At 38.9% G+C, this 26,507-nt stretch overlaps 1 protein-coding gene across 1 annotated transcript in view; it reads left to right on the top strand.

Moving 5' to 3' along the window:
- PTN (pleiotrophin) overlaps positions 1–17,065 on the top strand; it is a gene marked incomplete at its 3' end in the record, with an annotated part of 48,570 nt that extends 31,505 nt beyond the window's left edge. Inside the window, exons 2-5 of the mRNA XM_080363781.1 lie at positions 684–793; positions 2,326–2,499; positions 3,518–3,679; positions 17,013–17,065. Of these exons, the coding sequence (XP_080219907.1) occupies positions 685–793; positions 2,326–2,499; positions 3,518–3,679; positions 17,013–17,065 (498 nt within the window). The 5' untranslated portion in view covers position 684. The remainder of the gene's footprint in view (positions 1–683; positions 794–2,325; positions 2,500–3,517; positions 3,680–17,012) is intronic.
- Positions 17,066–26,507: the final 9,442 nt, after the last annotated feature.

Raw genomic sequence — 26,507 nt, 5'->3', positions numbered from 1 at the left:
TCTACCATGTACATGTTTGTTATGGCCCTGCTTTCTGATAAACAGTGCCAAAATGAGAATGCAAATTATAGGAAAGTGAAAGAGAAATGTGTGTCTAAGCCATTGAAGTCAGCCAGCTGATTGGCTGATACCTGTTGCTTCACCACCAATCAAATGTTTTAACTATACTTTTATATTTTAATATTTGCTTCCCAAATCCAGATTTTGGGCTCATTAACATTCTATGGATAGCCTGTAGCTGTGTGTGCAAGTGCTATCTCTGTTCCCATTTGGCAATTAGCTTAATTTATACTAGGAAGAGACACTAAGTGGAGAAGGAAGGAAAAGGTAGGTAGCAACACGCCAATGCCAATTGAGATAAAACATCGCGTATTACCTATAAAAGTTTTTATGAAAGAAGATCCTTCCAGATGTCAAGTAAGCCTAATAAGAACATGAACCCTTGCAAGATTGCCAGTGTAGCATTACCTACTTACATGAATGTGTAAGCTGAAGCACAAAGTAGGGGTCAGGAAAGAAGAGAGAAGTTCCAGGCCCATCAGGAGCCTCGATTCTCTGGCAGGTTTCTAGAAAGTGAGCAATAATTAGCAAGCTTCCCAAAAATGCTATAGCAACGCTTTAGATGGAGTCCCACCTTTTGCAGTCTAACCAACTTTTTTTTCCTCTCTTTTGTTAATCCCCAGAATGCAACAGCAACAACAGAAACGTCGATTGTTCACAGCTGCCCTCCTGGCACTTGTTTTCATTCTGGCAGCTGTGAGTACCGCTGAGGCTGGCAAAAAAGAGAAACCAGGTAAGATCCAGCATAATTCAGAGGAGTTAATCCCCAAGAGAGATTGCATATGTGGGAGAATGTCAAATGCTTCTGGTTTTGTTATGAGATTCAGGTCATTCGTTAACCTTTTGACATACAGCATAGGGATTTGTGGCTGTGACGTGTTGTTCTGTGTTAAATATGAAAACAGAAAGTAGTTTCCATGAAAGCTGGCAGCTTGACAGCCCTGGAGAATGGAGTCCTTAGCTTATCACAGAGTGTGCATTGCAAGGCAGCTTAAAATTTGCTCTAGGGGTAGGTTCATGCTTGACTTAGGGAGAGCCAAACAGGCATGATTAAAGACCAGTTATCATGTCACTCATTCAGTGTTGTATATGACAATGCTATGCCAACACTGTGTGATGTGGAAATCCTCAAACAAAGAATTGAACTAACTCATTGCTGCCTATAGACAGCTGGACATCCAGCAGTAATTGCTTTCTGTCAGTGGTGAACTCAGACCTCATTATAGGAGAGACAGGCCTGGGGTGGAAAATTCATATCTACCAAACTCAGTTTTGACTTTTTTTTTAAGGAAAATATATTTTTGTGTTTTGCTTAAGGTCTTATTATTTACAGGCTACTTACACACCAGTTAATAAGACCTGTGAGTCTATCAGGATTAGTGTTCTCATTAAAAAAAAAAAAAAAAAAAAAAGTGTTTCTAACCATTGTGACTGTATGGAGGTAATGGAGGTATTAGAAAATGTTGACTTAAATATACAAGAGCTGAAAAGAAATATTTCTATATAAGGTTATTCAAAGTTATTTGTGATGGTGGCCTAACTAATTATTTTTGTAAAGCTTTGTGTCTGATAACAGTGCTGTCTTTTCTCATCAGACTTGTGTTTAAGGATTCAAATGAAGTAATGATTCTTACTGTTGTCCCTGAGCAACAAACCCACCTGTATTAACAGCATTTCAAGTACACTTCTCCATATAGTTTTTTCTTCACCTTCGAACTTTTGGTCATATCTTGATATGAAATGCAACATGGTATATCAAGTGCAAAGTTTGTATCCCACCTCTGTTCTCTGGAGGTGCTCGGATCCCCTGATATACAACATCAACACATCCATTTCTAATCTGTATAGTGTGTATTGCTTTGGTTGGAACTGAAAATAATTGCATGCCACCAGCTACTAGAGACAGAGGAGTGTTCTTGCTGGGTACACCTTCCTGTGTGTGTTGGGCAGTGATCCCTCAGTGTTTCTAGATGAGTCTCCACTCTGAAGATGAGAATCCACTTGAGAATATCTAAGTGGACTAGCAGACATGGTAGTGGGACTGAATTTAAATAATCCACCTGCTTTGGAGTCAAAGAGGCTGACCTGTCTCTGCAGAACTGTGGATTCCAGACCTTTCGCTTTTGAAGCTATTGTTTTACAAATATCTGTCTTATTCACCCTTTCAGGTGCTGTGACTGTTTAGTGAAATTTAGGGAACTTCTCCATAGGCACTGGGTACTGACCGCTTCTCTTGCTTGGGTTTGGTTCCTTGTCTTCATCTAGAGAAAAAGGCGAAGAAGTCTGACTGTGGGGAATGGCAGTGGAGTGTCTGTGTGCCCACCAATGGTGACTGTGGCCTGGGGACACGTGAGGGCACTCGCACTGGAGCTGAGTGCAAACAAACCACCAAGACTCAGAAGTGTAAGATTCCCTGCAACTGGAAAAAGCAATTTGGAGGTAAGGGGTACATATATTTCAAGTTCATTGGAGCTAGAACACATAAGGCATTCAGAAGGCAACTTCTTCAGAGAGAAGCTGCTCCTTTGCAGAAAGTCCATATAGCCTTCTTACTATAAATTCAGTCTTCCACAAGCTTGCTGAAATCTGCTCTCCTGTGGTGAACAACCCTATTTAAGGCAGCAATGTTAAGTGTCGTGTGTTCACTCACACCTGTGAATCTCTGTGATGCTTACCACAGGCTTTATATGACCTTGCAATGTGTTATTTGCAGCATGGAGCATGGGTGGCTACAGGTGTGTACAGTGAAACAAGTGAATGAAGACCTATAGTATTTCACCTATATTATTCCATTCAGAAGGTTTGCATACATAATAACTGTTCAGAAAGATGTGTCAGCTCTGTCCTGGACAAGATGTCTGTCCAGGACTCAGATCTGATTACTCTTGCAAATTTGGCTTTTTTCTAGTAAACAACCACAGGCTTTGAACATCATTGTGACTTTACCAAGGCAATCAGTGCTCTAGTTTCAGACTTGACAAGTTCATACTTGCACATATGCTCTTGAAACCATTCAAGCCTTATTTGGTAACTTTTGACATCACACAAATGGAGGAACAGTCATATAAAATGTGAATGACATTTCCCACTGCTGTTGTTTTCTCTTCCCCTTCCCCTTCCCCTTCCCCTTCGCCTTCGCCTTCCCCTTCGCCTTCCCCTTCCTCTTCCTTTTTATTGTGTATCTTCATAGTTGAATATTTTGTTCTTTATGTGACAATAATGCAATATCCATGCAAAGGCAAGAGGATTAAATTTTAAAATATTCGAGGCAGGGGTGGAGACTTCAGTTATCATTGCAAATCATCTTTAAATTTTTCTTAGGATTCCTTTCTTCAGCTGCATGATCCTTTTGTCTACAAGCGCTGACTGTCCATGTTATCCTATTAGACTCAAAATATCTTTGTTGTCACACTCAGTCATTCTGTTTTAAAAAATACCATTTATTTACTCCTTGCAGCGGAGTGCAAATACCAGTTCCAGGCCTGGGGAGAATGTGACTTGAATACTGCCCTGAAGACTCGAACCGGGAACCTAAAGAGAGCCCTTCATAATGCTGACTGCCAGAAGACTGTCACAATCTCAAAGCCCTGTGGGAAGCTTACCAAAACCAAACCTCAAGGTAAATTTCATTTGCTGAAAGCTGCACACCAGTTCATTTAAATCACTCGATTTGTGATGTCCTGCATGCTTCAGTGGGAGCTCAGTAATATAGGAGATTGTACTTTCATGGCCTTTCCTCAGTTCCGCACTGCTCCTATTTCTCAGCTGTCAGGCTGACAATATTCCCAGGTTGTATAGTCAGGTCAGTCTCACGCATAAGAGGTAGGCTGAAGATTAGAACTCCAATTTTAACCTTAGACCACCTGTACTGCTACCAGTTTGCTGATGCGACTAGACTTCCAGAGCACAGATGCTTTCCATAATTCATCTGGTGATGGGAACAGACCAATAACAGCATGAAAAATATCTCTTGATAAAGATACCTTTTATATAGGTTTTGTTTGGTATCAAATAATGGCTAGTGGAATAAAGGACTGCTTTCCTTGTGGACGGGTAGTATTGAAGCAATGTTCTGCTCACTGCATGCTGAAATATGTCGATGCTCTGCATTCTTGGGGTTGTATATTCTTTATTCAAAGATAGCAGGAAGGAGAGTACAGAATGTACATATCTTATTTAAATGCGAGTGACAGCATAATTCCTAGGACACAGAAAGGCATGTGCCATGCATTTGTGTTTCCAGGTGTCCATTAGACAAAGTTAATTTCTTTCTAATTGTTAAAGCCTTTTAATATATTCTTTTGTTGGAGTAACAGGTGTTATGTGTGTACAATGATTTACAGTGGGAGCTAAAACTGTGAGATCTTGTTTGAGATACAGCAGTAATGTGTTTTAAGTGGATTATACAAGCTACGCTACCCTGGCACTTGTTTGCTTAAAACCACCTAGGTCTAACACAATCCAGGCTCTGAATACTTGGATAATTATAAAAATAAATGTGATTTGGAGTGACAGGTGCAACTGGGATGAGCAATTTTCACGTTGTACGTGGTGGGGCACCATTGATCTGAGGAGTACCTGCAGGTGGCCAGCTCTGCTTGTGCAACCAGAGACATGCCTGATGAGCCTGCAGACGCTTTCTGCATGTGTGCATACATCCATCTGCTTTGCAGTCGATACAGCTGTAACTGGTCTACCTCATACACCATCCACAGAGTTATCAGATAAGTGCTGAGTCTAGAACCTGCATAGATAATGACAAGCTGTGAAGCAGAAAGGATATGACTAGATTTTCAGAGACCAGCTGACTTGGCTGAGTTGGCAACAATAAACATCTTCATCTGGGGATGGAAGTGACTGGGTGAGAATGCAGGAAGGCCCTTGAACTGTGTGATTTTATTGTTTCTTATTTTGAGGGGAAGAACTTTGGTGTGTGCATTTGGGTTTTTGTGTTTATGTGGGGAATTTTTGGTGTTTGTTGTGTGTTTTTTTGTTTTGTTTTGTTTTATTTTGGTGTGGTTTTTTTTTTGGTGTTTTTTCTGAGTAAGTTTCCATTAACATTTGGGACTTTATTGAATGAAGCTTCCTATTGTGTTGCCACTAGTGGGCCTCTGCCTTGTTCTGATCCCGCTGAGTCAGTATATTCTATCAATGGCTGTCAGAAGAGGGGAGAGGAAGACAAAGCAGAGCATTGATGCAGCATAGTTTTGTGAGAACAATGTTCTTGGGTGGTACAGGGTCATTTTCAAGTTACAGTTTGAAAGGCAGAGCTTGTGAAATTGTTAGATTCAAGTTAACTTTAACAGATTGTAGATAGGAGTGAGTTATAGCTGAAACTGAAAGTCAGATTGGGACTGACTGCAGCAAACATGGTTTGACTTAAATAGAAATCTTGACTTCATTTGATTTGAAGGAATACAAAAGGAGAAACAGGTACAAATGTAGGTTTGTGATCGTAATAACTGTGGGCAGAAATTCTGCTCTCCTGATTTGTGTTAGAAATCTCACAGTATCTTCCTGAATGCCACCTGCTCGTTCATCTGCTGTTGGCATTAGGAGGAGCAGCATGCGTTCAAGTCACACACTTGCAGCCTGCCTGGGCCCTAACTAAGGAAAAGAAATCCATATTGCAGATCTGTGGGTACAACTACATGGGAGCTACACTGGAAAGTGTATTGGCAGCAGTCAGAGGAACTAGAGTAAGAAATCAGGTCAAGCAGATTAGTACCGTGTGAAATGTTGTGCTCTACTGAACTTTACTTCTGAGTAAAAAAATCTGAATGCTTACATGTTGGATGGAAGAAGAGTATTTATTTTCTTTCTGAGTTGAAGGAAGTTACAGGTTGAAAGTAAGTCTACATCTAGATAAAGTAAAAAAATAAACTGTATTCAATCTGTAGTTAGAATAGGACCCAATTTAATTCTTTGGAGATGAGAAGTAAGATCTAAATTATTATCTGAGCACTTGGAATGGACTGTAGTTATGTGTTAGCCTCCTTTTTCACACATAGCTTCACATCAATGCCTCAAGGCTTCAAGAGAAAAAGCATATGATACATTATTTGGAAGGAGCATTTTTTTTTTTTTCTATGTGTCTCATAAGGTCTGCATTGATATGCAGCCAGACCTGTGAACGCTTATCAAGTGCTGTACGTTCCTACTGTGATTGCCTGGAGTAGCAGGGCAGTGGCTCTCTGGCATTTGGGAGCTCTGGCAGCAGAATAGCAAGTGAGGAGCTTATTGATTACAGGAATCTGTTCTACCACTAAATGGTTACCTCTCTGCCTGGTGTGCACTTCAAGAGCTTCATCACTGAATACATCCCTGACAGTGACAGGCCGGGAGTACCAAAAGCAGATGTGAACTGACTGAGAATATTGCACTGAAAAATACCAGTATATTCAGAAAAACGGTTGTTTTCATGATCTTCCTGACTAAGCTGCTTTCATGTGTCCTGAAAATTTCCTTCTATTAGGTTGTGTTTGTAACCTCTCCATTACATCACTTTTCCTTTTGACTTTATATTGAAAATTGGGTGAGTAAAAGGCCGTCTTTAGCTTCTCTAATCAATTGTAGGTTTAGATATCTTCTGTTTCTTTTTGTCACTTGCCATTTTTCAAAGCTAAATCCTCTGACTTAAGTGTTTTGTTATATAACAATTTATCCATGATAAGAATATTCTCTATTGGACTTATCTAAATTCCTTCTATTATTGCAAAATCAGTTTTGAGATGAAGAGACTGGACTGTACACAGTATTCCAAACATATCCTCTACAGATTTTTGTTGAAAAAGAAAATATCACTATAATACTTCCTTTTCTGTTCATTACACTCACAAAATAACTCAAATATTTTTTTCTATTAATCACTACTTGCATGTGGAGCAAATATATTCATCTGAGACCTTTGCAATTCTCCCTAACTCTTAAATTTTTTTAAAAAATTAATTAATGCAGTTAGTTAAGAACCCAAGAAGGTGTGTGGGTAAAGCAGATTATTTCATCTAGGCTTGCCCAATGAAGTGTTGTGTATCGGATTTCACCTGACACATTTCTTAAGTGTGGCTTGATGTCTGAAGTTCCTTCTCGCTTCCTCTGTTATTTGAGAAGAAGTCAAATAAACTGATATTATCTGTAATTGCTGCTCTCCCATTGCTCCTCTTCCTTTCCAGCTCATGAACACGCAGTAACTTTGCTGGTAGGATGAATCTTGTGTCTCTCTCCTCTCACCTAACTATTTCAAAGATGACTGCTGTTTCATAGGAGTTTATGCTTAACAGAAAGGAAAACTATACCTGCAGAAAAATCCCAAGGGTTACCATTTTACATATTTGCTGATAAAAGTATATTTTGGTTTTCCAGGAACTTCTGTGAGCTGTGGCAAAACTTATGCTAAATTAAACTAGGAGATACTCATTAACCTTGGGAATCAATGCCTGCCTCATAAACTGGTGATTTAGTTGTTCTTACAGATTTGGTTTATCATTAGTCAGCACTTTCGGAAAAGCCTTAAAATTTTTTGAAGCACTCTAATTATTTTGGAAACTTTTTTTTTTTAAAAAAAAAAAGTATTTTTTTCCTTATCAGCAATTCCTCTGTCTCAGTACTTTTTCTTCTGAACAGCTGACTTTTAAGTAGGGATTGTAGTCTGTGACACTTGGACATTTTGGAGCTCACTGCTTGCAGAGAAGCTCTGCTGTATATTGGATTTAAGGAGGAGAGCAGAGGATGAGTCAGGAATTTGAATTTAATCTGAAATTCTGACAAGTTCTTTTCTCCATAGCTTTGCTGAGGTGTTCTCAGATTGGAAGACAATATGTTGATCCTGGGCTGCTGTGCTAAAGTGTAGTTAACACAGGATGAAAACTGTCGTTCGTTCTTGAATATTGTACATTTGGACAGAGAGGTTGTCACCATGGTTTGTGTATTTAGTACACAAATGAGGTCATGAGAAAGCCTGTCACAAAGGCTTGAAAGGATGAAAGGATAATTTTTATCATAAAATCCCAGCAGAGACAGCCACCTCTCCTCTAGCGCATACAACTGCATATTCTAATCAGTGTCTGCAAGGCCTGGGATGTTCAAGGTCTCCCTAAACTATCTTGACAGATGTGAAGACTCAGGCACTTCTGTCGAGTGGCTGCTCTAATGGCCAGCTTGCACTGGAGAGCAGAAAACGCTTCCAACATACTCCATCTGGCCTACTTCACAACCCCCCAAACTTGATTGATGGTTGTTCGGGTTCCAGACAGCCAGAAAGTAAAAGAATGGAGTATTGTCAGGATTCAGGAAACACTTTGCTTTAACCACCAAGAGAGGATGAATTTATTTTTATTGAGCTGGGTTGCTTGATAGGCTTTGTTTTTCCACTTTTTCAGTAACTCTCATTCTTCCTCTCTTTTTCCCAGAATCTCTTGTACTTTTAGCTATTTATTCTCCTGATTAAGATAAAATTAAATAGAATAAGCTGTTCGCCTGCTCTTTCTGCAATATACTCTTCATTTTTTGAATTATGCTCCTTTTTTATCTGATAAAGTTTTCACCCAGCTGTATTTAGTTCCTTTTAATAAATCTCCCTTCCCAACTTTTTATCAATTTACTGTGCATCTGATCTATGACTTGCTTTATGCTGGCTTGGCAGAGTCTTTGCCATATAAGAAAACAGCTCCAAGTAGAGCTGGCAAACAACACTGCTTACACCACTGTTGTCTTTTGTAATTGAAGTGGCATCCAAAGATCACATCCTCCAACACGCAGTGTTTGGAAAGGTTGCTCACATTAAGGCAAGACCTACTCAAGTTGTTAATGGCTCTAATCTCTTTACTATAATGCAGATTAGGTGTAGCATTTGAAAGTCTAGCAAGATGTCAGTGCAGTTCCCTGTGTTTGGCACAGAGTACATGCTACTGCAGCAGAGGAAAGACTGTGCTCCAGGTGTTTTTAATAATTTTATACTGTTTGAAAAACTTAAGAATTTAGTGCAATATAAATAATCTGCACTACCTCGTTTATTTTATTTAGCAATCTTTACAGGTAGCAAATAGCTAATCCTTCTGTCACTCCTTGAAGAAGTACAATTGAAAGAAAAGTAATATTTGAAAGTTGGAAAGGCTAAGTGAGTTTCCAGGTTTGCACAGCACCAGTGGCAGGTCCAGGCACTCAGCTAGGAGCTGATGACTCTTGGCTCCATGCTCGGGGTAGTATCTGCTGCTCCCTTTTATCTTAGTCTGCAATTATAATTATTAGAATGTGATGATTTACTTCAAGGTGAGTGTATGAACTACAATCTTTAACGAGGGTCTTTGGTTTTGACATTATTAATCTCAGTGGATTTAAGACAGTGTTGGACACTGATTTACCTTGTGTCTTCTTAGAGAGGCTGTTGTCAAAAAGTAGAGCTAACTTCTGTTAATGATCAGGTATATCCCCAGCCTTACTTTGGTGCCAGGAGCAGAAAACCTGTGGTTTTTGAGCACTACAGTGACAGTCTTGATTTCTGCCTTCAGAGAGGACATCTTACTCACAGTGCACTACTGCCAGAACAGACTGACTGTGCTTTGACGGGGTGTCTTGGCTACTGACTGTTGCAAGGAGCTGACAGTGATGTCTGAATGAATCGCTCATCTGATCAGCAGATATTCACTGCTCAGACAAACTGGATGCTGCACTGAGGAAAATTATCACCTGTGGCCCACTCCATTGTGCATATTGGACAATCTGCTTTTTCTGCAGTGCCCTCCTTCAACCTTGCCTCTATGTAGCAACAAGATGTCTGCTTCTAAAGAATAACTGGAGGAAACACAGGGGGAGAATAAATGACTTGTTAGGACTGTGATTTTCTTTTGTTTGAAATATGCTGGTGTCTCCTATTTTGGCATCACACTTGTGCTGCATCTCCCTCTGTAGGTTTCAGAATTCCCCATCTTTAATGTAACTCATTAGTCGTGCAGGCATGCAGCTAGCGTAATAATTAGTATTACAGGAGGCAGAATAATAGGATCTGCTCAAACTAATTAAATATAAAAATGAGGGATTTTCTCATATTAGGAAACAGCTGTGATAGTTAAACAAAAAGCTGAAAGCCAAAACTCTGAGGTTTTTAACTTGCTTTAAAGGACGAGGCAGGTTTATTGAAGAATGGCCTGTGGCAGTGACTAGGAGCCTGCAGTGAAATACAGTGATCTGAGCTCTGTGGGACAGACACTGGCAGTGGATGCCCGGTGGGAACAGCAGAGCTGGCTCTTATTATTGTTGCTATCATCATGATTATTTGTATTGCATGAGTACCCAGAGGCCCCAGCTGAAAAAGAGTGCCATTGTGCTAAGCACTGCATAAACATTGTGAGAGGCAGTTTTGCCATGAATAATTTATGCCTTATGGAGCTGAGAAATGTGAAAACCAAGAGCAGAAACAGTGGTTCGGAGGGATAAGGCTGGGTACTAAATGTTTGGTTGTGTTTCCTTGTGCCACTTGCTAATCTGAGGACAAGGCTTGTTATTTCAAGATGAAGTAAAACTCACTGGAAACTTTAGGCTCTGAGACACTGTTCTGTGATTTGTCTCCTGCTGCCGTAACACGAGGAAAAAAGATTTTTCTTGATTTAAATGGGGAAAAGAGTAAGCCATATAAGAGAAATATACACAATGATGGCTACAGTGTGGACCAGCCTCAAGCTGTTCGTAAGCTGCCAGTGCAGCCCATAACTAATAAAGTTTGGTTGATATTTTTTTCTGCTTCCATTTCCATATGTTTCTTGGAGACTTTGCACTGTAGTCTCCCTTGAGATGGCTTCTGTACCTTTGAAAAATTAAACTGTTTGGATCAATAATTTGAAGGCATTGTCAGATCATAACATACTGTCATTCTGATTGACATAGTCCTGATTCCAGGGAACAGGAAATGTCTGTAGAAGAGGGAGAAAGGAATTTTTTATTTTTTTCTCAAATAAATATTTTTAATTTTTTAGTTGTTCTGCAGCCCTTACAGCTGTTTTTGAAAACAAAAGGTTGGAACTTTCCATGTGAAACCCAGACCTTGAGGTTTTTTCACCCCCTGGTTTGTATTTCAAATATTTTTTTCTGTGCTACCCTGAAAGATGAAAAACTGGGATGTGGCAAGTGCTCTTGTTTAACCATCTTGTGCCTGCAGGAGTTTCTTTCAGGGTTTAATACGGACCTTTGTGGGTGAAAGTTTAAACAGCCTCGTGTGTGCCAATTCTGTTACATGCTCATTGTCTCACTTTCCTGGCTTGCAAGAGCAATCCAGCCTTCTTGGCGTTAGTCAGTACCCTTGAGCTGTGAAAATGTCTGAAGCTGTGGGACTTGCCATGATAAAAGATGTGCCATAAGCAAATGTTTACACTCCTTAACTGTTCCCAGCAGTGAAACAGAGAGAGTTCTTTTTCTTTTCCCCCTTCCTTTTCCCCCTTCCTTTTCCCCCTTCCTTTTCCCCCTTCCTTTTCCCCCTTCCTTTTCCCCACTTCTTTATCCCTCCCTTTCATTTTCCATGTCCTCTTCTCTCTGTCTTTTTTTTCTATCTGTGCTTACTGCAAACTTTTCAGAGTGTGAAGCACTGACCAAAGCCAAGCCCTCATCCCTTGCCCTGAAGGTAGATCCCCTCACATCCCATCTGGGGCAGGTGCAGAAAGCACAACTGAGAAATACAGAGAAAAGCGCATGCCTGGTTTTCAAAAACTGATTAAACAAACTGGGGTCTCTATTCACAGTATATCACAAATAACTTTCTGCTAAATAACTATTGATATAGAATATATATTTATATATGATATAGATCTCAATTTGACACATACACTGCCTCAAAGTGTGATCTTTTCTCTATAAAGGTATATGCCAAACTCTAAATGAATTCTTAATACTTTTGTTTCCAGCGATCTCCTGCAAAAGTATGAATGCAGATAGTAAACTCTGAATGTGTCAGTCTGTGCCTGCATCTGTCTTGCTGGCATTAAGAGGGATCTTGTGTACAACATAGAAAGAGGGCTGAAAAGCCAGCTGAGGCTGGGTCCCTCTTGTGCTGGGTGCAGAACATGACAAAGAACAGTAAGAAAGACTATACCCTACAGAGGGAGCTGTACAAATGTGTCACAGGCAGATGAGAAGCAGCAGCAAACAGGAGAGCAAAGTGAGTTACTTCTGGAAATCACCTTCCAGTTAGCCAGACCCCTTCAGCAATCTCCAATTGCAAAACAAGCTTCACTTGAAAATTTTATCCATTGAAATCTTCCAAATACTTAGTCTTAAGGCTTTAACATCTTACATACATGTAACTCAAAGAAAATGAGATCAGACTTTCCTGATCTTTATCTTTGGGCAAGTAGGCCACCTAGCAAAAAGAGAACATGCGTGTGTCTCTGTGTAGACAATTTTGAAGCTTATTCTCCTACATTTTTGAATGATGGAAATCACTGAAATTAAACTTTCCTGATGAAAATCCTTGGCTTCAACAAATTACCTCTTATAAAAAACTTCCTATAATTCCTGATGAGTTTTATATAAGGATGTTAAAAGTGAAATTTTTTTAGCTCTTACATCCAAATGTCAGGTTCAAGCAATGGCTTCTGTCTGTCTAAGATAATTTCAGAGCTTTGTGGATGGTTTTAGAATAGATTGGATTAACTTTTCTTTGAATTTATTTCTTCCTACAATTCCAATGAGAAAAGAAATGAGTGAAACATTTTCCATGAGGCATAAATCTAGCTGTTCCCTCCTTCATAACACACATTGCAGCATGCCTTCCTGGCTCATGTGATGCAGCTCCATCCTTTAGGTTTGAATTGGGTCCATCATATGTTCAACTGGGAACAAATACAGGCCTGTCCAAAATGGAAATCTAGCAAAGTGAGAAACAGAACACAACTTGCTGGAGAGGAGTGACTGGAAAAGTGGAGGAATCAAGAAACACTTACAGGCAACTACAGAAAGTCATTAAACAGCACAGAGCTAAAGTATAGGGATATAATCAATTGTAATATATTAATGAAGTAAAAGTCACATCAAGGTCATTGATTAATTGGAAAGTTGCCTTCTACTGCTGTTTAGCTAGTGGAGCATTGCCTTTTTTCCATCCAGTAGAACTGTGTGTTGCTTAAATAGGCTTTTCAGAATAATTCATTATGGAACAAAATTGCTATCGTAATGTGGTTTTTCTTTCTTAAACTCATTTGGAATACATAAATGCTTTATATAATGCAGGAAAATAGGAGGAAAAGGAATTAGCCATGAAATATTCTCTTTCTCTGTAAGCAGAAGAAATGCTGTATTTAAAGGGTATTTCAGAAATCAAGGGGTTTATTTCTACAATCGTAGAAATCACAAGATGGTAAAATTTCTGTTCCTTGGAGCAGGGTGAAGCGCATGAGGGTGAGATTTTTTTTTTTTTTATCAAGGGGTAAAATCCATGGCTTTGTCAAAGTCAAGCCTGCCCCCTTCCATGTGCTTTGGCATTTCAACCCCAAAGTTCAAAATTGTCCTGCACCAAATGTTTCCATTGCCCCGCACCACCATAGGAACCACATGTGTTGAAAAATTTGCCACAATGAGAAGTAGAGAGCCCTTTAGAAAACCTGCCTTCCTCTGCACTCAGTGGGACTGAGTGCTAGTTCCTGGAAAAACTGTGTCCTGAACACCTGCTGTGGAAATTCTTTGCTTTAACCTGCCATCAGAACAGCTTTTGCTATTTTGGATAATTTCTATTGCTTTTGGGGACACTGCTTGACATTTATATATAGGAGTTCAGCAGTGCCATGAGTGAATTGTTACCTTCTTCTCAACAAGTTAAAATAAATACCTGCAAATCTTGCCTTACAAAGCTTGGCTTCTCTTAAAATGTAATTACCTCCCTTTTGTGCCTTATACATTAAGAGTGGCTTCAAATGGTATGTGGCTCCTGTTCAACATAATTACTTTCTTTTGCTGCTTCTACAGTAAGAATGAGGCTTCAGAATAAACATTGCTATTTAAAGAAGTCTGCTGCCCTTCCAAATTGCATAGAAAAATTCTGCTTATCAAATTAATTTGTTTACTGAGTAAGATGCTTACTGGAATTTTTGTTACTGGTCATCACAGACCCACAGAAGTGGGTCCAGTGCTAGTCTATGACCACACACCTTTTAATCCTGCAAACAACTCTTAGGCATACAGCTATTCATAGAGTTATTCAGGTAATGAATGATTAGATAATCTGGTGTGTGTGCATCGACACAGTTTGCTCTTGCAGGGCTATTTGTACAATGCTGTGTGGGTGTTCTTATCTCACTGGAAATGCTCTGGCTACTGGGGGGAGTGGGATGGCTGTGCAATGCTTGGTTGCCGTGCCCTGCAGGAACTGCCACGTATACACGCAGAATCACAAAATGTTAGGGATTGGTATTCCGAATTTGCTGTCTGCGTGTGCCCTGGTCTAGGATTCTGGCCTCCATCTGAGCAAGAGCATGGCTGGGCAGCCTCTCACTGTGGGACAAGAGGAAAGGAGGAAAGTGTATGCTGTAAAACAGACACAAAAAATGAGGACTGTTTTGTCACCGTCATTAATATTCTGGAGCATACATAGCCCTTCGGGTGCTTTTGTTTTACTGCAAGGGTACACAAGGATGGTAAAACTAAGTATTTCCTTGAGGTAAAGGAAGCCTGGTCCAGAGTGGAGAAGACATAGAATCATAGAATCATTTTGGATGGAAAACACCTTTAAGATCATTGAGTCCAACTGTTAACCTGACACTGTCAAGTCCACCTCTAAACCATGTCACTCAGAACCTCATCTATACATCTTTTAAACACCTCCAAAGTCCTGTTGGTGGTCTGTCCATGTTCATGTGTCTCCTTGGCTTTTAGTGAGTTTAGCTGAAGTCTGCAGAAAACACCTTTCTGCTTATGCTGAGTCTAAATATTTAACAGATTCCAGTGTTGGTCTTATTGACAAACTGCTGCTGTTTCTTTCACAAAAAGTAGTGTTGGAGGTGGGGCAGAGGGTGTAAGAGAGAGCACAATCAATGCAGAATCCAGGAGGGTCAGTGTTACAGAGTGAAAATTAGAGGAAGAGGGGGCTGTGGGTAAAAGAGGATAGGAGGGGAGACAGCAAATTTGTAGGAGGGAAAAAGCTTTAGCTGAAAGCAGATCGGCTATTAACTTAATGAAAAAGGACGTTTTGGAATGACAGTTTGTAAATAGTGCCAGATTTTGTGAATGACACCAGACTACAATTGTGCATAAATACATGCATGCAAATACAAAGATGGGTAAATAAAATAATAATGATAATGATAATAATAATAATAATAATAATAAAATCATGTTCATTTTCAGACTTACAAATTGCTTCTTGTTTTGAATTATTATGCCTTTAAATGTTAAGCAATGATTGTAAGGTTTTAGAGCAGATTATGTGACTAAACATGAAACAGGTATTTTATATTGCTCTGACTAAAGAATTACTGGAAAAGATTTTTATCTTGTTGAAAAAGATGAAGAAAAAATGTTGTTTTGAAACACTAAAAAACAGGAAAAACAACAATAAAATAAATGTGATGACCTAAATGTCCCTTCTTCTGGAGGTACACTGACCCTATCCATAGCTGAAAGATGTCAGTGCAGCTCCCTTGGCTTTAATGCAAGTAAGCCGGTTTTACCAGAGCTGATGATTGCTTGACTGTCTATGGTCAGAGAAAAAAAGGAATAATACTCAGAAAAAATAATACCACACTAAGGGCCAAGTGCTTGTCTTTTCATTTATGGTGATATTTGTTATTTAACCTGAGATTTTTTTTTTTCCTCAGCTTGTTAGGTTTTTGTTTGTTTGGGTTTTTTTGTTTTGTTTTGGTTGTATTTTTTTGGGTTTTTTTGTTTGTTTGTTTGTTTGGTTTTTTTTGGAGGGTGGAGACAGGCATGGGGAGGTGATGTTTTTTGAGAAGGAAGAAACAAAGACAGGGTTTAAAGGAAGAAAGCAAAGTCTGGGTTAAGGCAAACATGGGTCTGCTTGCTTGCTGTTTTGGTGCCAGGAAAGATACTTCATAGCAAGTATTCCATCTCTCTGTAATGCCTGTTGATTTTGTGGTGGGATCCACAAGGATTTATTTACATTTCCAGTGAGAACTGTTTTTTCCCTTATTACAAGGTGACATGTGATGCAAGAGTACCTAATCCTCTTAATATTTATTTTTAGGCCCCTCTGTGAATTTCCTTTACCTGTACAACACCACACTGCCCTAAACCATAGTGAAAGTAACTGCAGATGGTAGTTTAATTTATAAACTTTCACTTGTACCTGCACATCATTCCCTTATTTACCCCAAATTAATCAGAGAAGCAGAAGCTCTCCAGTCCCTTCCCTGTCCTATAGGCACCAGCTGGCTGGACAGACTATGCTCTCATGACTTCTTTTGCCTCTCAAGTTGTATGTAGGTGTTTGTCCCAGACAAAGGCGAAGGTTTGGCGATGGAGAAGCTGAAGAAATGAGTGAGCTTTCTCACCATGCTCTGGAGTTGCTCTTGTATTCAGAGAAAGCCAAAGACTAACAATTAAATAGAAAGGAAGCGAAGGGAAGGGTATGTGTGTGGGGAGGGTGGGCAGAGATTTCTTCCAGCTCTCCACTGAGCCATGACCCGGTTTCTCCAGGAGCTGCCTGCCGTTTTCTTATTTTCAAAGCAAGTTCCTGAGACAATGCTTTGCATGCTAAACAGGGTCAGCTGCTCAGATAGGAAGGGTTCCAAACTGGACGTGCAGCCCCCTTTCCACCTTCTCTAGCAACTCGATGTCTCTTTTTTTTTTTTCTTTTTTCTTCTTTTCCTCTTGTTTTCCCTTTCCTTGGTCAGAATGAGGAATCAAAGTTAGTTCTTATATGCATAGAGTAAACCAGTGGAACTTTCAGGGGCATTGAATGAAATTGATTGCAGTGACTGTTAGATGTTAATTTTTTATGGTTATTATTATCTTGACAGAATCCAAGAAGAAGAAAAAGGAAGGCAAGAAACAAGAGAAGATGCTGGATTAAAGGAGTCAACTTGGGCAGTGTGAGAAAGGAACATCAGCAAACACGATCGGTTAACAGTTTCATTTATACCTAGGCATTTTATCCTAAAATTATTTATAGCTTAATGGTACCATAGAAGGAAACAAGCAAACACAGAAAAAAAAAACAACCCTTTTTTAATTACTTTAGTATTTTTAATGTATAACCCTAACAACAATTTTTAGAGGCCTATAATAAAGGACTCCAAACTCATTTAGAAAATTATGTCTATTGTATATTGAACAACGTAGAGGTTTTTAAAATATTTTTTTTCTCTAGTCTTACCATAGGTCTCAATCTGGTAATTACTCCATGCAAGCAGAACCTGAACCTGTGTGGAGCAGTGCTGAAGCCAGTGGTGTCCTGTGTGAACACAGGAGTCTGGCTGGATGCAATTATATTTAAGACTGGGACCTTACATCTGAAAAAAAACCAGGCTTGTTTCTTAAGTTTTTATTGCATCTGGATAACTGTATGAAATTATTTGTTTAAGGAAAGGATGGGGGCATTTTGTTGAGTATTTAGAGGCATAGAATATTTTTTTTTTTTTTTTTTGGATGTGTGGTGAATGTTCATTCCAAAATGCCACCATCTCTGTGTAAAAAACAGTAGCACTCCTATCCTTGGCCATATTTTGGATGTTGGCAGTAAAAATTATGAAATGTTTCAATGGTTGGATGTAGAAGAGTCTTACTTTTTCACTGTTTTCTAGCAATGATTTTTCCAAGAGGAATAATAGCAAAACTTTCCGGTTTTTTAGCATAGCTTTGCTGGTGGATGGTAGTTTCCTCTGGTTTACCTGTAAAAGCTGAAAAATACTTTATTCTATTTGTTTAGTTTCCCAGAAGGGAGAACATCCCTTTCACAAAATCACAAAATTGTTGTGATTCTGCCTGACCCAACTCCCTTTTGTATCAGTGGGAATCTTCCTGTTGATGGCTGAAAAATAGTATGTCTGGTGGGAAGAAACAGAAGAAATCTCTTTGGAAACTGCCTGAGATAGTTCCTATTTTTGACCAAAAAAGGACAATTTGTGGGACTTGAAACCAACAGGAATTTTTTTTTTCTCTCTGTTAGTAAAACAGAAGGGAAATATAAACCAGTACCTGTCGCTTTCTTTCATTTTTATGTAAGTAAAAGGACCTTGGAAAAGTTCAGTCAACATAAAAATAGTTCAATGGTTTTAATTTTTTTAAATTGTCTGCATGGAAAAAAATTATAACAAACTGATTTTCAGTTTAATTTAACCTATTTTAAATTATAATTTCTGGGAAAAATCACAAAGTAGAAAAAAAGATCTGACAAAGGGCTGGTCTGTCCACAGGTAAAGGGTTGTTTAACAAACTAAACAACCATCAGACCAGGCTTTTTAGAGGAAACATAAGGGACTTCAGTGCCCAAATTAGTTTCAAAATCATTGCTTTTAAATTCTAAATCTTACAGTTCACCAGCTGGAAATAAGCTTTATTGTTTGTGTAGGCTGCAGGCTTGCCTGCTGGTCAGGAGGAATAGTCTCCCTCGTACTCCTGTGGGTACCCACTGACTTTAGCCAAGCTGCAGCGGGGTGTGTTCATCTGAGTAAATCACATCGCTCGTTTGGAATTAGCTTGTAGACAAGCAGAGAGTCTTTTTCCAAACTAACATATCACTCCCCCTTTTCTATGCAAAAAAAAACAAACAAAAAAATTATAACCACTGCAAAGCTCACCCTCTTTTTTTCTCCCATGGAGGGTGTGGCTGATTTGAACTCACAGTGAGGCAAGTCCTTCTGTAGACATTCCCAAACCCTTCTGAAGCCAGCTAGCCATGGCTGCACATAGCTTATGATAGATTAGCCATACAAGTATTTCCCAGACTCCTTGGGTGTGTTTTGCAGTCTGTGTTGATGTTCTTGTTATTTTGACTACACTATTAGACATACCTAAACCAGTGGTATAGTAAAAAATGTCCCCATCATGTGGTGGACGTGCAATGACCAAATCCAAAATATAATATAAAGGTTCATATTTGGGTGGTTCTGGGTGCTATTTGGTTTGTTCATGGTCTAATCAGGTCTGCCAGTGTTTGTGCCTCAGACTTAAACTAATGGATTGGTAGGTCTGATTGAAATCAAAGGGAGAAAGAAGCTTTTCACTCACCAAAGGTTTGTCTGTCTAAATGCTGCATCAGTTCACTTAAAGTGGTTCAACTTTGAGTGCAAACACTGTTGCACCATGGTCTTACACTGAGTAGCCTAGTCCATATTACATAGGGAGCTGGCAGGAGTTGGGAATGATGCTGAGACCAACAGCTTGACTATCCTTTAGCAAGCCTTAGACGTGACTTCCAATATCCACCTCTGTGAGTAAGAAGAAAATACAAATTCCCCTGTGTTTCCTCTGACACCTTATAGCCCTCATGATTAATTGCCAATCTGTCTTGGTAAAAGAACATTCCTAACAGTTTCTGAAGGAGGCCCAGTCAAGTTCCCATTCTTGCGATAGTGGTGTAGGGCCTCCATGGAGAGAGTTTACATAAAACAAAGAAACAAACAAAAAAATGCCGTGTTAGGACCAGAAGAAAGTGCAGCAGTCCTGGTAGCAAAGGGTGTGAAATAGGAGAATGCTTCCTTTGTACTACTCAGCCACATATATTTGGATCTGTACTGACATCTTATTGTTGACAGTAATTGGAGTTGTGTATGCCATAGTTTGTAAACAATGAAGAAAATTTCCAAGAAACCAGCAGAAAACATTCTGTGGAAACTGGCTATGAAGGAGATGACAAAAGTAATCCATGGCAGAACACAGAGGAAGGTTGAATGGAATAGGTCAGTCAGGTCAGTTCTGAAAGGAGGTACCTGGTACCTAATAGGGGCAGTTGCTTCACTAGTGATATTATCAAGAAAGCAATAGGCAAGATTCTGAACAAACCTTCTTCTCAGCCCATCTTGCTCAGTTTCCACCTGAGTAATTCTGAAATATCTCCCTACTTGCTTTCTAATCTTTTACCCTCTCTTCTTTGGGAGGCAAGCTTGTCTGACAGTGCTGTGGGGGCAGCTACTTCAGATGAAATATGTGTTTTTTCTTCTTGGTGCTATCCTCTTACAATGGAAAATGACTTAGCATAGATGTGTTGCTTAGCTAGTTTAACTGACTGAAGCTTGTTTCATTAATGTCCCTCTCAAGAAGCAGTTTCTATCTTCATTTGCTACAACTGTAATATGGTATGGGGAGATGACAGAAATTCATAAATTACAGCCTTTTGCTGAAGACTCAGATCTCTTAGAAAAGAGAGGGGTGAGTTGCTGAACAGCAGCTAAGGATGAATATGCATCCAGACTCTGGGCCCCAGCAGCTTTAAACTTAGAGGAATTTGAGTACAGCTCCTTTCCTTTCCTCTGCATAGGCTCACCCATGTTTCTAAGCAATTAGACCTGTCTATATTTTGATTCAAAACAATATTTGAGAACTGGGGCATTTTCTGACTTTGACATGTCTCCTGACAGAAGTTCCCATATTGAAAAAGAATCATTGCTTGTCAGCCTGGCCTATTTAACAGTCTATTAAGTACAGCAAAACCACATGGCAAGGCTCCAGGAAGGGAAAACATTTCTTGTACATGCAGGTAGACAGTAAGTTGTAACTTACTGATTATCATCTTCTAATTCCATAATCACATTCTGGGCTATACTGTTTTTCAAAGGAGAAAAATAATGAGAAGTGGAAGAAGAATAATAATTATAAAACATATCAACAGACTGTGTTGGAGACTTTATAAAGAAGAGACAGATATGAAGTCAGGAACATTTTATACAAACTTCTTTTGCATGCTTCTTGAGTAGGGAAGACAGGATTACTGGTTGGCACATTTGTTTTCAGTCTTTCCTTGATTTGTGCCTTAATGAAAACTAATCAAATGTAGAATGTTACTAAAAATACGGAGAAGTAGAATTCCACTCCGACCTCTAAAGAACGTGTCCAACAGGATGCAATGTCAAAATGAGACAATAGCATGTCTGTCTTTTCTGGTTTAAGAGTACAAGTTATGATGATGTTGATAGGAGAAAACATAACTTTTCTATAACTTTGGTGTACATCCTCCACCACTTGGCATGTGACAATGGAGAATTCAAGTAAAACAACAGAGCATTAGGATGAACTAAGGGGAAGTGAATGGAGACTGTTTATGGAAACAAGCCTATGAAACCCCCAAAACTAACGATACTGTTAGTAGGTAGCACCTGAAGATAAACATTGGATAAACATTGCATGGCATTTCCATTTGTTTAATGGACTCCATTAACATATGACCTTTATTTGAGTTTCCTTAGTCTAATGTCAATGATGAGGGTGGGACAAAAGCCAACCTGACTTTGCCTCAGTCTAAGAAGTTCAACAGCATTGACAATGTAAAACTGCTACTTTTCTAAAGCAAAATATTAGTGAGGTACACTATTTTGACATGAGACAATAGTCTTTCACATCTCCAGGTTCTTATAGGATGGGGAAGCAGGATGTCAACGGGGGTAGGTATCTTGCATTCAGTCTTTTTAAACTCTCTAGGACAGCATCTTCTGTGAACCTCTGACTGTGTTCTCTCCTTTGTGGGCACAGTTTATACCTGTTGTCTGTCTTTCCCCACTCATCTCTAATTTTTCTAGTATTTGTAGGTTTTCTGTCAATTCTGCAAAGGCACTCTACCTCTCAGCCAAACTTCTGTGGATATTGTTGATCCTTCTTCATGCTTGAGCCTGTGTTCTCCATTTCTTACTGGATTGTTGCAAAACAGCCCCAGCAAGCCCCTGCCATCAGGTACCTCTCATTGTGTCCTAAGATTAAAAGACACAAAAGCAACTTGTTAATCAGAAGATGACAATGAACAAGGAAATATGAGCATGAGCTAAGAGATTTCCTGCAGTAATTGGGAGGATGACCTGCAGATAAAATCTTTGTTGTAGCTCAACTTGGGCAAAAATTCCTAGGGAACAGAAATGCATCATGTTTGATCAAAAATTAGATACTATGATGAAAAAATGTCTACCCTTAATTAGAAAAAACACCTTATCTAGATAAACAGCAGCAAGAAGCTGCATTCTTTCCTGTCGTGTCCTCTTTTACCATCACATTAAAGGGAAAAGACATGGCACATAGAGCTTCAGGGATAGTGGAAAACTTGCCTGAGCAAAGCAGAGTGCAAAGAGAGACACTTCTACCCTATGGGTGTTTGTGTTTGGAGAAGGTCTAGGCTGTCTTGTTTCTAGCAGCAGAAAACTGTGTGCTTTTGGACCAAAACTAAAAAATGATGGAGTCTAATCATTTTCCTAACGTTCCCTTTCTGCTCCTTTTCAAAAAAGGCTGTCTGCCTTGTGCCTCATCACTCTGACCTGAGTGGAAATTAGATATTTCCTGGAAAACATGAGAATTCAACTATTATCAGCAATCACCATCTCATTGGTGGGGCTGTGCATTCCTTTTGCCCTTTCTGCAGTTTGCCATTTAAATGTGTAGTGTCTTGGTGTACTAGAAACTCAGTAGGTATCTCTTAACCTTTAAATCGCTTGGCTTTGAGTGAGTTGCCTGTGAAAAAAACTGTACTTACAGTTCTTATTCCTTTCTTTAAACAAAAACATCCCACAACGACAAAACTCACAGCAAAACTGAGAGCATGTGTCCAGTGTATGAATTCACTGATGAGATAAAGCAGAGGCTCCCAAGTATTCCCATTTCAGAAGGTCATTCAAAGTTAAAGACTGTACAAAAGCTTTAACCCTGAATTCTGTAATATAAATGTAGGAAAATGGATAGCATCCACAGGGCTGTCTTACCCATACCCAATTTCATTCAGTTAATTACAGTGTTTGAATTCCGTCACCCTAATCTACCTGGCAATAAGACAATATTTAACTCTTCTCATTAGGTCATTCATTACACTTCCCATATTATAGTTATATAGTTCATCTAGATTTTGACAGCTGAAGGGAATGGCTCTGATAATCCAGTGTATGCTGTGGTTGCTGAGGGAACCTGAAGCAGTTGCAGGCTAGTGCTGCTGCCGTTTGGAGCTAGAAACCACCTAATGAGTATGTTGGCATCAGACACTGCAGCTCTAAATATACATGCATACATACTGCACATATATACATATGTCCATATATGGGGAAGCAAAAGATAAAAAAGTGCATCTGTAACTCAAAATGTGTCTCATAACTAGTGCTGCCATGTTTTCAAGATAAAGTAGTGAAAGAGTTTCTTGTCCTATATTGTTATTTACATGAGGATAAAACTGTAGTATAAAGTATGAATAGCTAGGTTTCTTTCCATTCCTCAGCATATCAGTTTAGGGATAGCTGTGTCCAAGGAAAATGGAAAACACATGCCAATGAAATGGCCAATAGGACTTAGTATCAGAGTGATGTTCTCTTCTGTCACACCAAGTATGTGGAAGGACTTTGTTCAAAGCTTCAAAGTGGATGAACTGCTTCAATTAGGTGTGAGCATAGAAATCCTGGCAGAAAAAAGCTTTTTTGCTGCCAATAAAAAAAATAAGGAAAAATGGGAAAAAATATGAAAAAAAAAAAATGTAAAACAGAAATCATCTTGATATTTGTAGTTTGGGTGTTAAACAGAAAGAAGAAATTAAAGTCAAAATAACAAATTAAAGCCTGAATATTGTGTTCAATGGATTTCTGATTCTGTATATATCTATTAAACCATTGCTATATGATATCTTCTCATGGGTTACTCTCTTTTTCCTGTTCCTTTTTTTTTTTTCAGTTTGTATATTGATTTTGTAAGCTAGCAGTGTGTTACCTTTTTGATTTTTTTAAACTTGTATGAAAGCCATATATCCATATTGTAGAATGAAAGCATTAATCCTGTAACATCCCTTAATGTTTCCCTTAGTTCTGTGGGATTGTGGGAGACTCTAGCAAATGTATATGTTTACCAATTGTATCAACATAATTTACTTGCTCTTAGTAGCGATAAAGAATTAAATAAACTAATACACAGAAGTGTGCTGTTCTCATTTGGTTGTGAAAACTGTAGGGGACTTCTGAAGTTTCTGAAATTAATTCCAAGTATACTTAGTGTTTTTCCTTTATTGTACTAATTTCCCATCAGCTATAGGTGTTGCTTGTCACCTGTAGTGACAGTGCCAGTCTGTAGAAAGAAATCTGCCAGAAAACTATTCTAGCAGGCAACAGTTCTTTGGTTTGTGCATACTGAAGTCTGTCTGCCTCAATTCCTGACATTTAGCAGTTCTGTAAAGCAGTTTGTTTCAGTACACAGTTATTTCAACCTGTATAATATTGACACAGAAGATGGGTTACAGATGAGGAGTTTGATTTTTTTGTTTAAATTACTCTGACAGCTAAACAGTGGGAAAACTTTATCCCCAGCCCTGTCATGCTCAGCTGTTCTACTTTAACAGTGACTTTAATGAGTGTGTGCATTCCATGAGAGATGATTAAGTCTCAAGAATAGAGCAAAGAAGTTAAATTACATTAATGGAGTAAATAGAATTATGCAGAAATTCAAGTAATGCTTATTGTATGTTAATTTCTTCTCTTTTTTTTTTTTTTTTTTTTGTTCTTTTGCTATCATTTTCTCCTAAATCAACTTTCTTTTCCGAATACTTTTCCTGGTTTTGTTTCTGTGTCCAACTGTTAGTTAAAATGTCAGAGTAATTAATTGCTCCATACAAGCCATTCCATCACTCACTGCCAAAAGAAGGAGATGCTTCACACTGTTTACAAGACTGGGAGATTTATACAGGCTCCTGAAACTGTTTGGAAGAAAGTGAAGTATTATAAGATATGAAAACTGACAGTGTATTCTTCAAGCCACTAATGAACCCAGCAACCTAAATCCTACCATTGGAAAGGAGACTGAGTACTCACTATTCCTTAATTACAAAATAAAAATTCATTTTTAATATGCTACTTGGCAATTAGTTATGTTTTTAGGTTACTGAGTAATGAGTTTTAAGATGTTATTGTTCTTCTGTGGGAGCTCTCTGATCTCTTCAGTAAGCCTGGAGTGCTTGAGAATTGTCTCAAGTCGTGCTTAGCTTCCCAAAACTCCATCATGCAGGGAACACAGGTCTCTATTTTATCCTGTCCATCCCATCTCTGTCCCCAAATGCTGACTAAGTGATAGACAGGCCTAGCAAAGAGCTTTTAGATCAACTGTTTTCTGGTGGGTTACCTTCATAAAATAGGGTCTTAGAAGGCCATCTCTGTCTTTATGCAGCCTCTTTTTGTTATACATGGAGTATATTAATGGAGAGAACTTTGTGCGGAAGAGACCCAAGTTCTCCTTCCACTCTGTGCTCCAGTCTTCTGGGAGTAGTGGTTCATTAAGTGGGTCTATGGATGCTAGGAGGACCACCAGCAGTGAGTGAGATGTTCCCTCTAAACTAACCACTAGCAGCATGAAGGCCACTTTGAGAATTGTAATTGTAAGAGCCTGGAGCTCAACCTATGCACTACTACAACTGAAGTTAAAAAACTGTTTGTGCTTCATCATCCATCTGGCCTTGCACAGGTAAAATTGTAATTAATACTCAAATGCATGATAGTCATACGTGCACACACACAGAGACACACTCACCTTTGCCTTTCAGGTGACAGAGCAAGGTCTAATTTTCCCTGAGAAGAGAGAATTTGCACAGTCAACTGTTCGTGTTCAAGATGAAGCATTCTCACAAAGTACTAATACAACTCTTTGTGCGTTGTCATCTTTTATGGTGATGTGGGAAGTCACCTACAGAGATTCTCCCTCTGTTTATCTCACTTAGCCTGTGCTGATCATCTCTAGAGAAACCCAAATGGAAGAAAAAACCCTGTATTATAGTAAAACACAAGTCTGTTATAAAATCTTCACTGTTTACTGAGAGCATTTATTAAGAAAGATCATTACATTTGTGAGATTTGACATTAAATATAAGCACACATGCACACACACAAATGTATGTACACACACAGACTGACTTTTACAGAAAGTATTTCAATCCCTTCCAGGCACTCTGCATTACAGAAGGCTCCACTGCTACATAATCACTTTGAAATTATTGTCTCCACTGGCAAATAATATGTTTTATTTGTATTTATTTAGTCTCTGTTTTCTTAGTTACACTGTAGTCCTTTTAATTTGCTGCTTCCCTCTATTTCTATCCCAGGAGCAAAAGATAAGACCTTGGATCTGTAAAGGTCAGTAACTGTTTTTTGTCCTGTTCAGTAGATAAAACCTGCCAAGACCAGAACGCAAGAAAGCATCATTCTTAAATATATATGTAGATGTAAAATGATAAATGTTTTCAGTTAATTGTCAGATATTTAGCAGTGGCTAAGTGTTTGTTACTGGAGGTTCTGGAGGAAGAGTAAAAGAAAAATGTAGTATGCTGGGGATAAAGGGAAGGAAAAGAGTTTTCCATAACAATG

The sequence above is a fragment of the Nesoenas mayeri genome, assembly GCF_963082525.1.
Source record: "Nesoenas mayeri genome assembly, chromosome: 1".
Taxonomy (NCBI): domain Eukaryota; kingdom Metazoa; phylum Chordata; class Aves; order Columbiformes; family Columbidae; genus Nesoenas; species Nesoenas mayeri.
The sequence above is the reverse complement of the archived record's forward strand: the minus strand, read 5'-3'. Positions and strand labels throughout refer to the sequence as shown.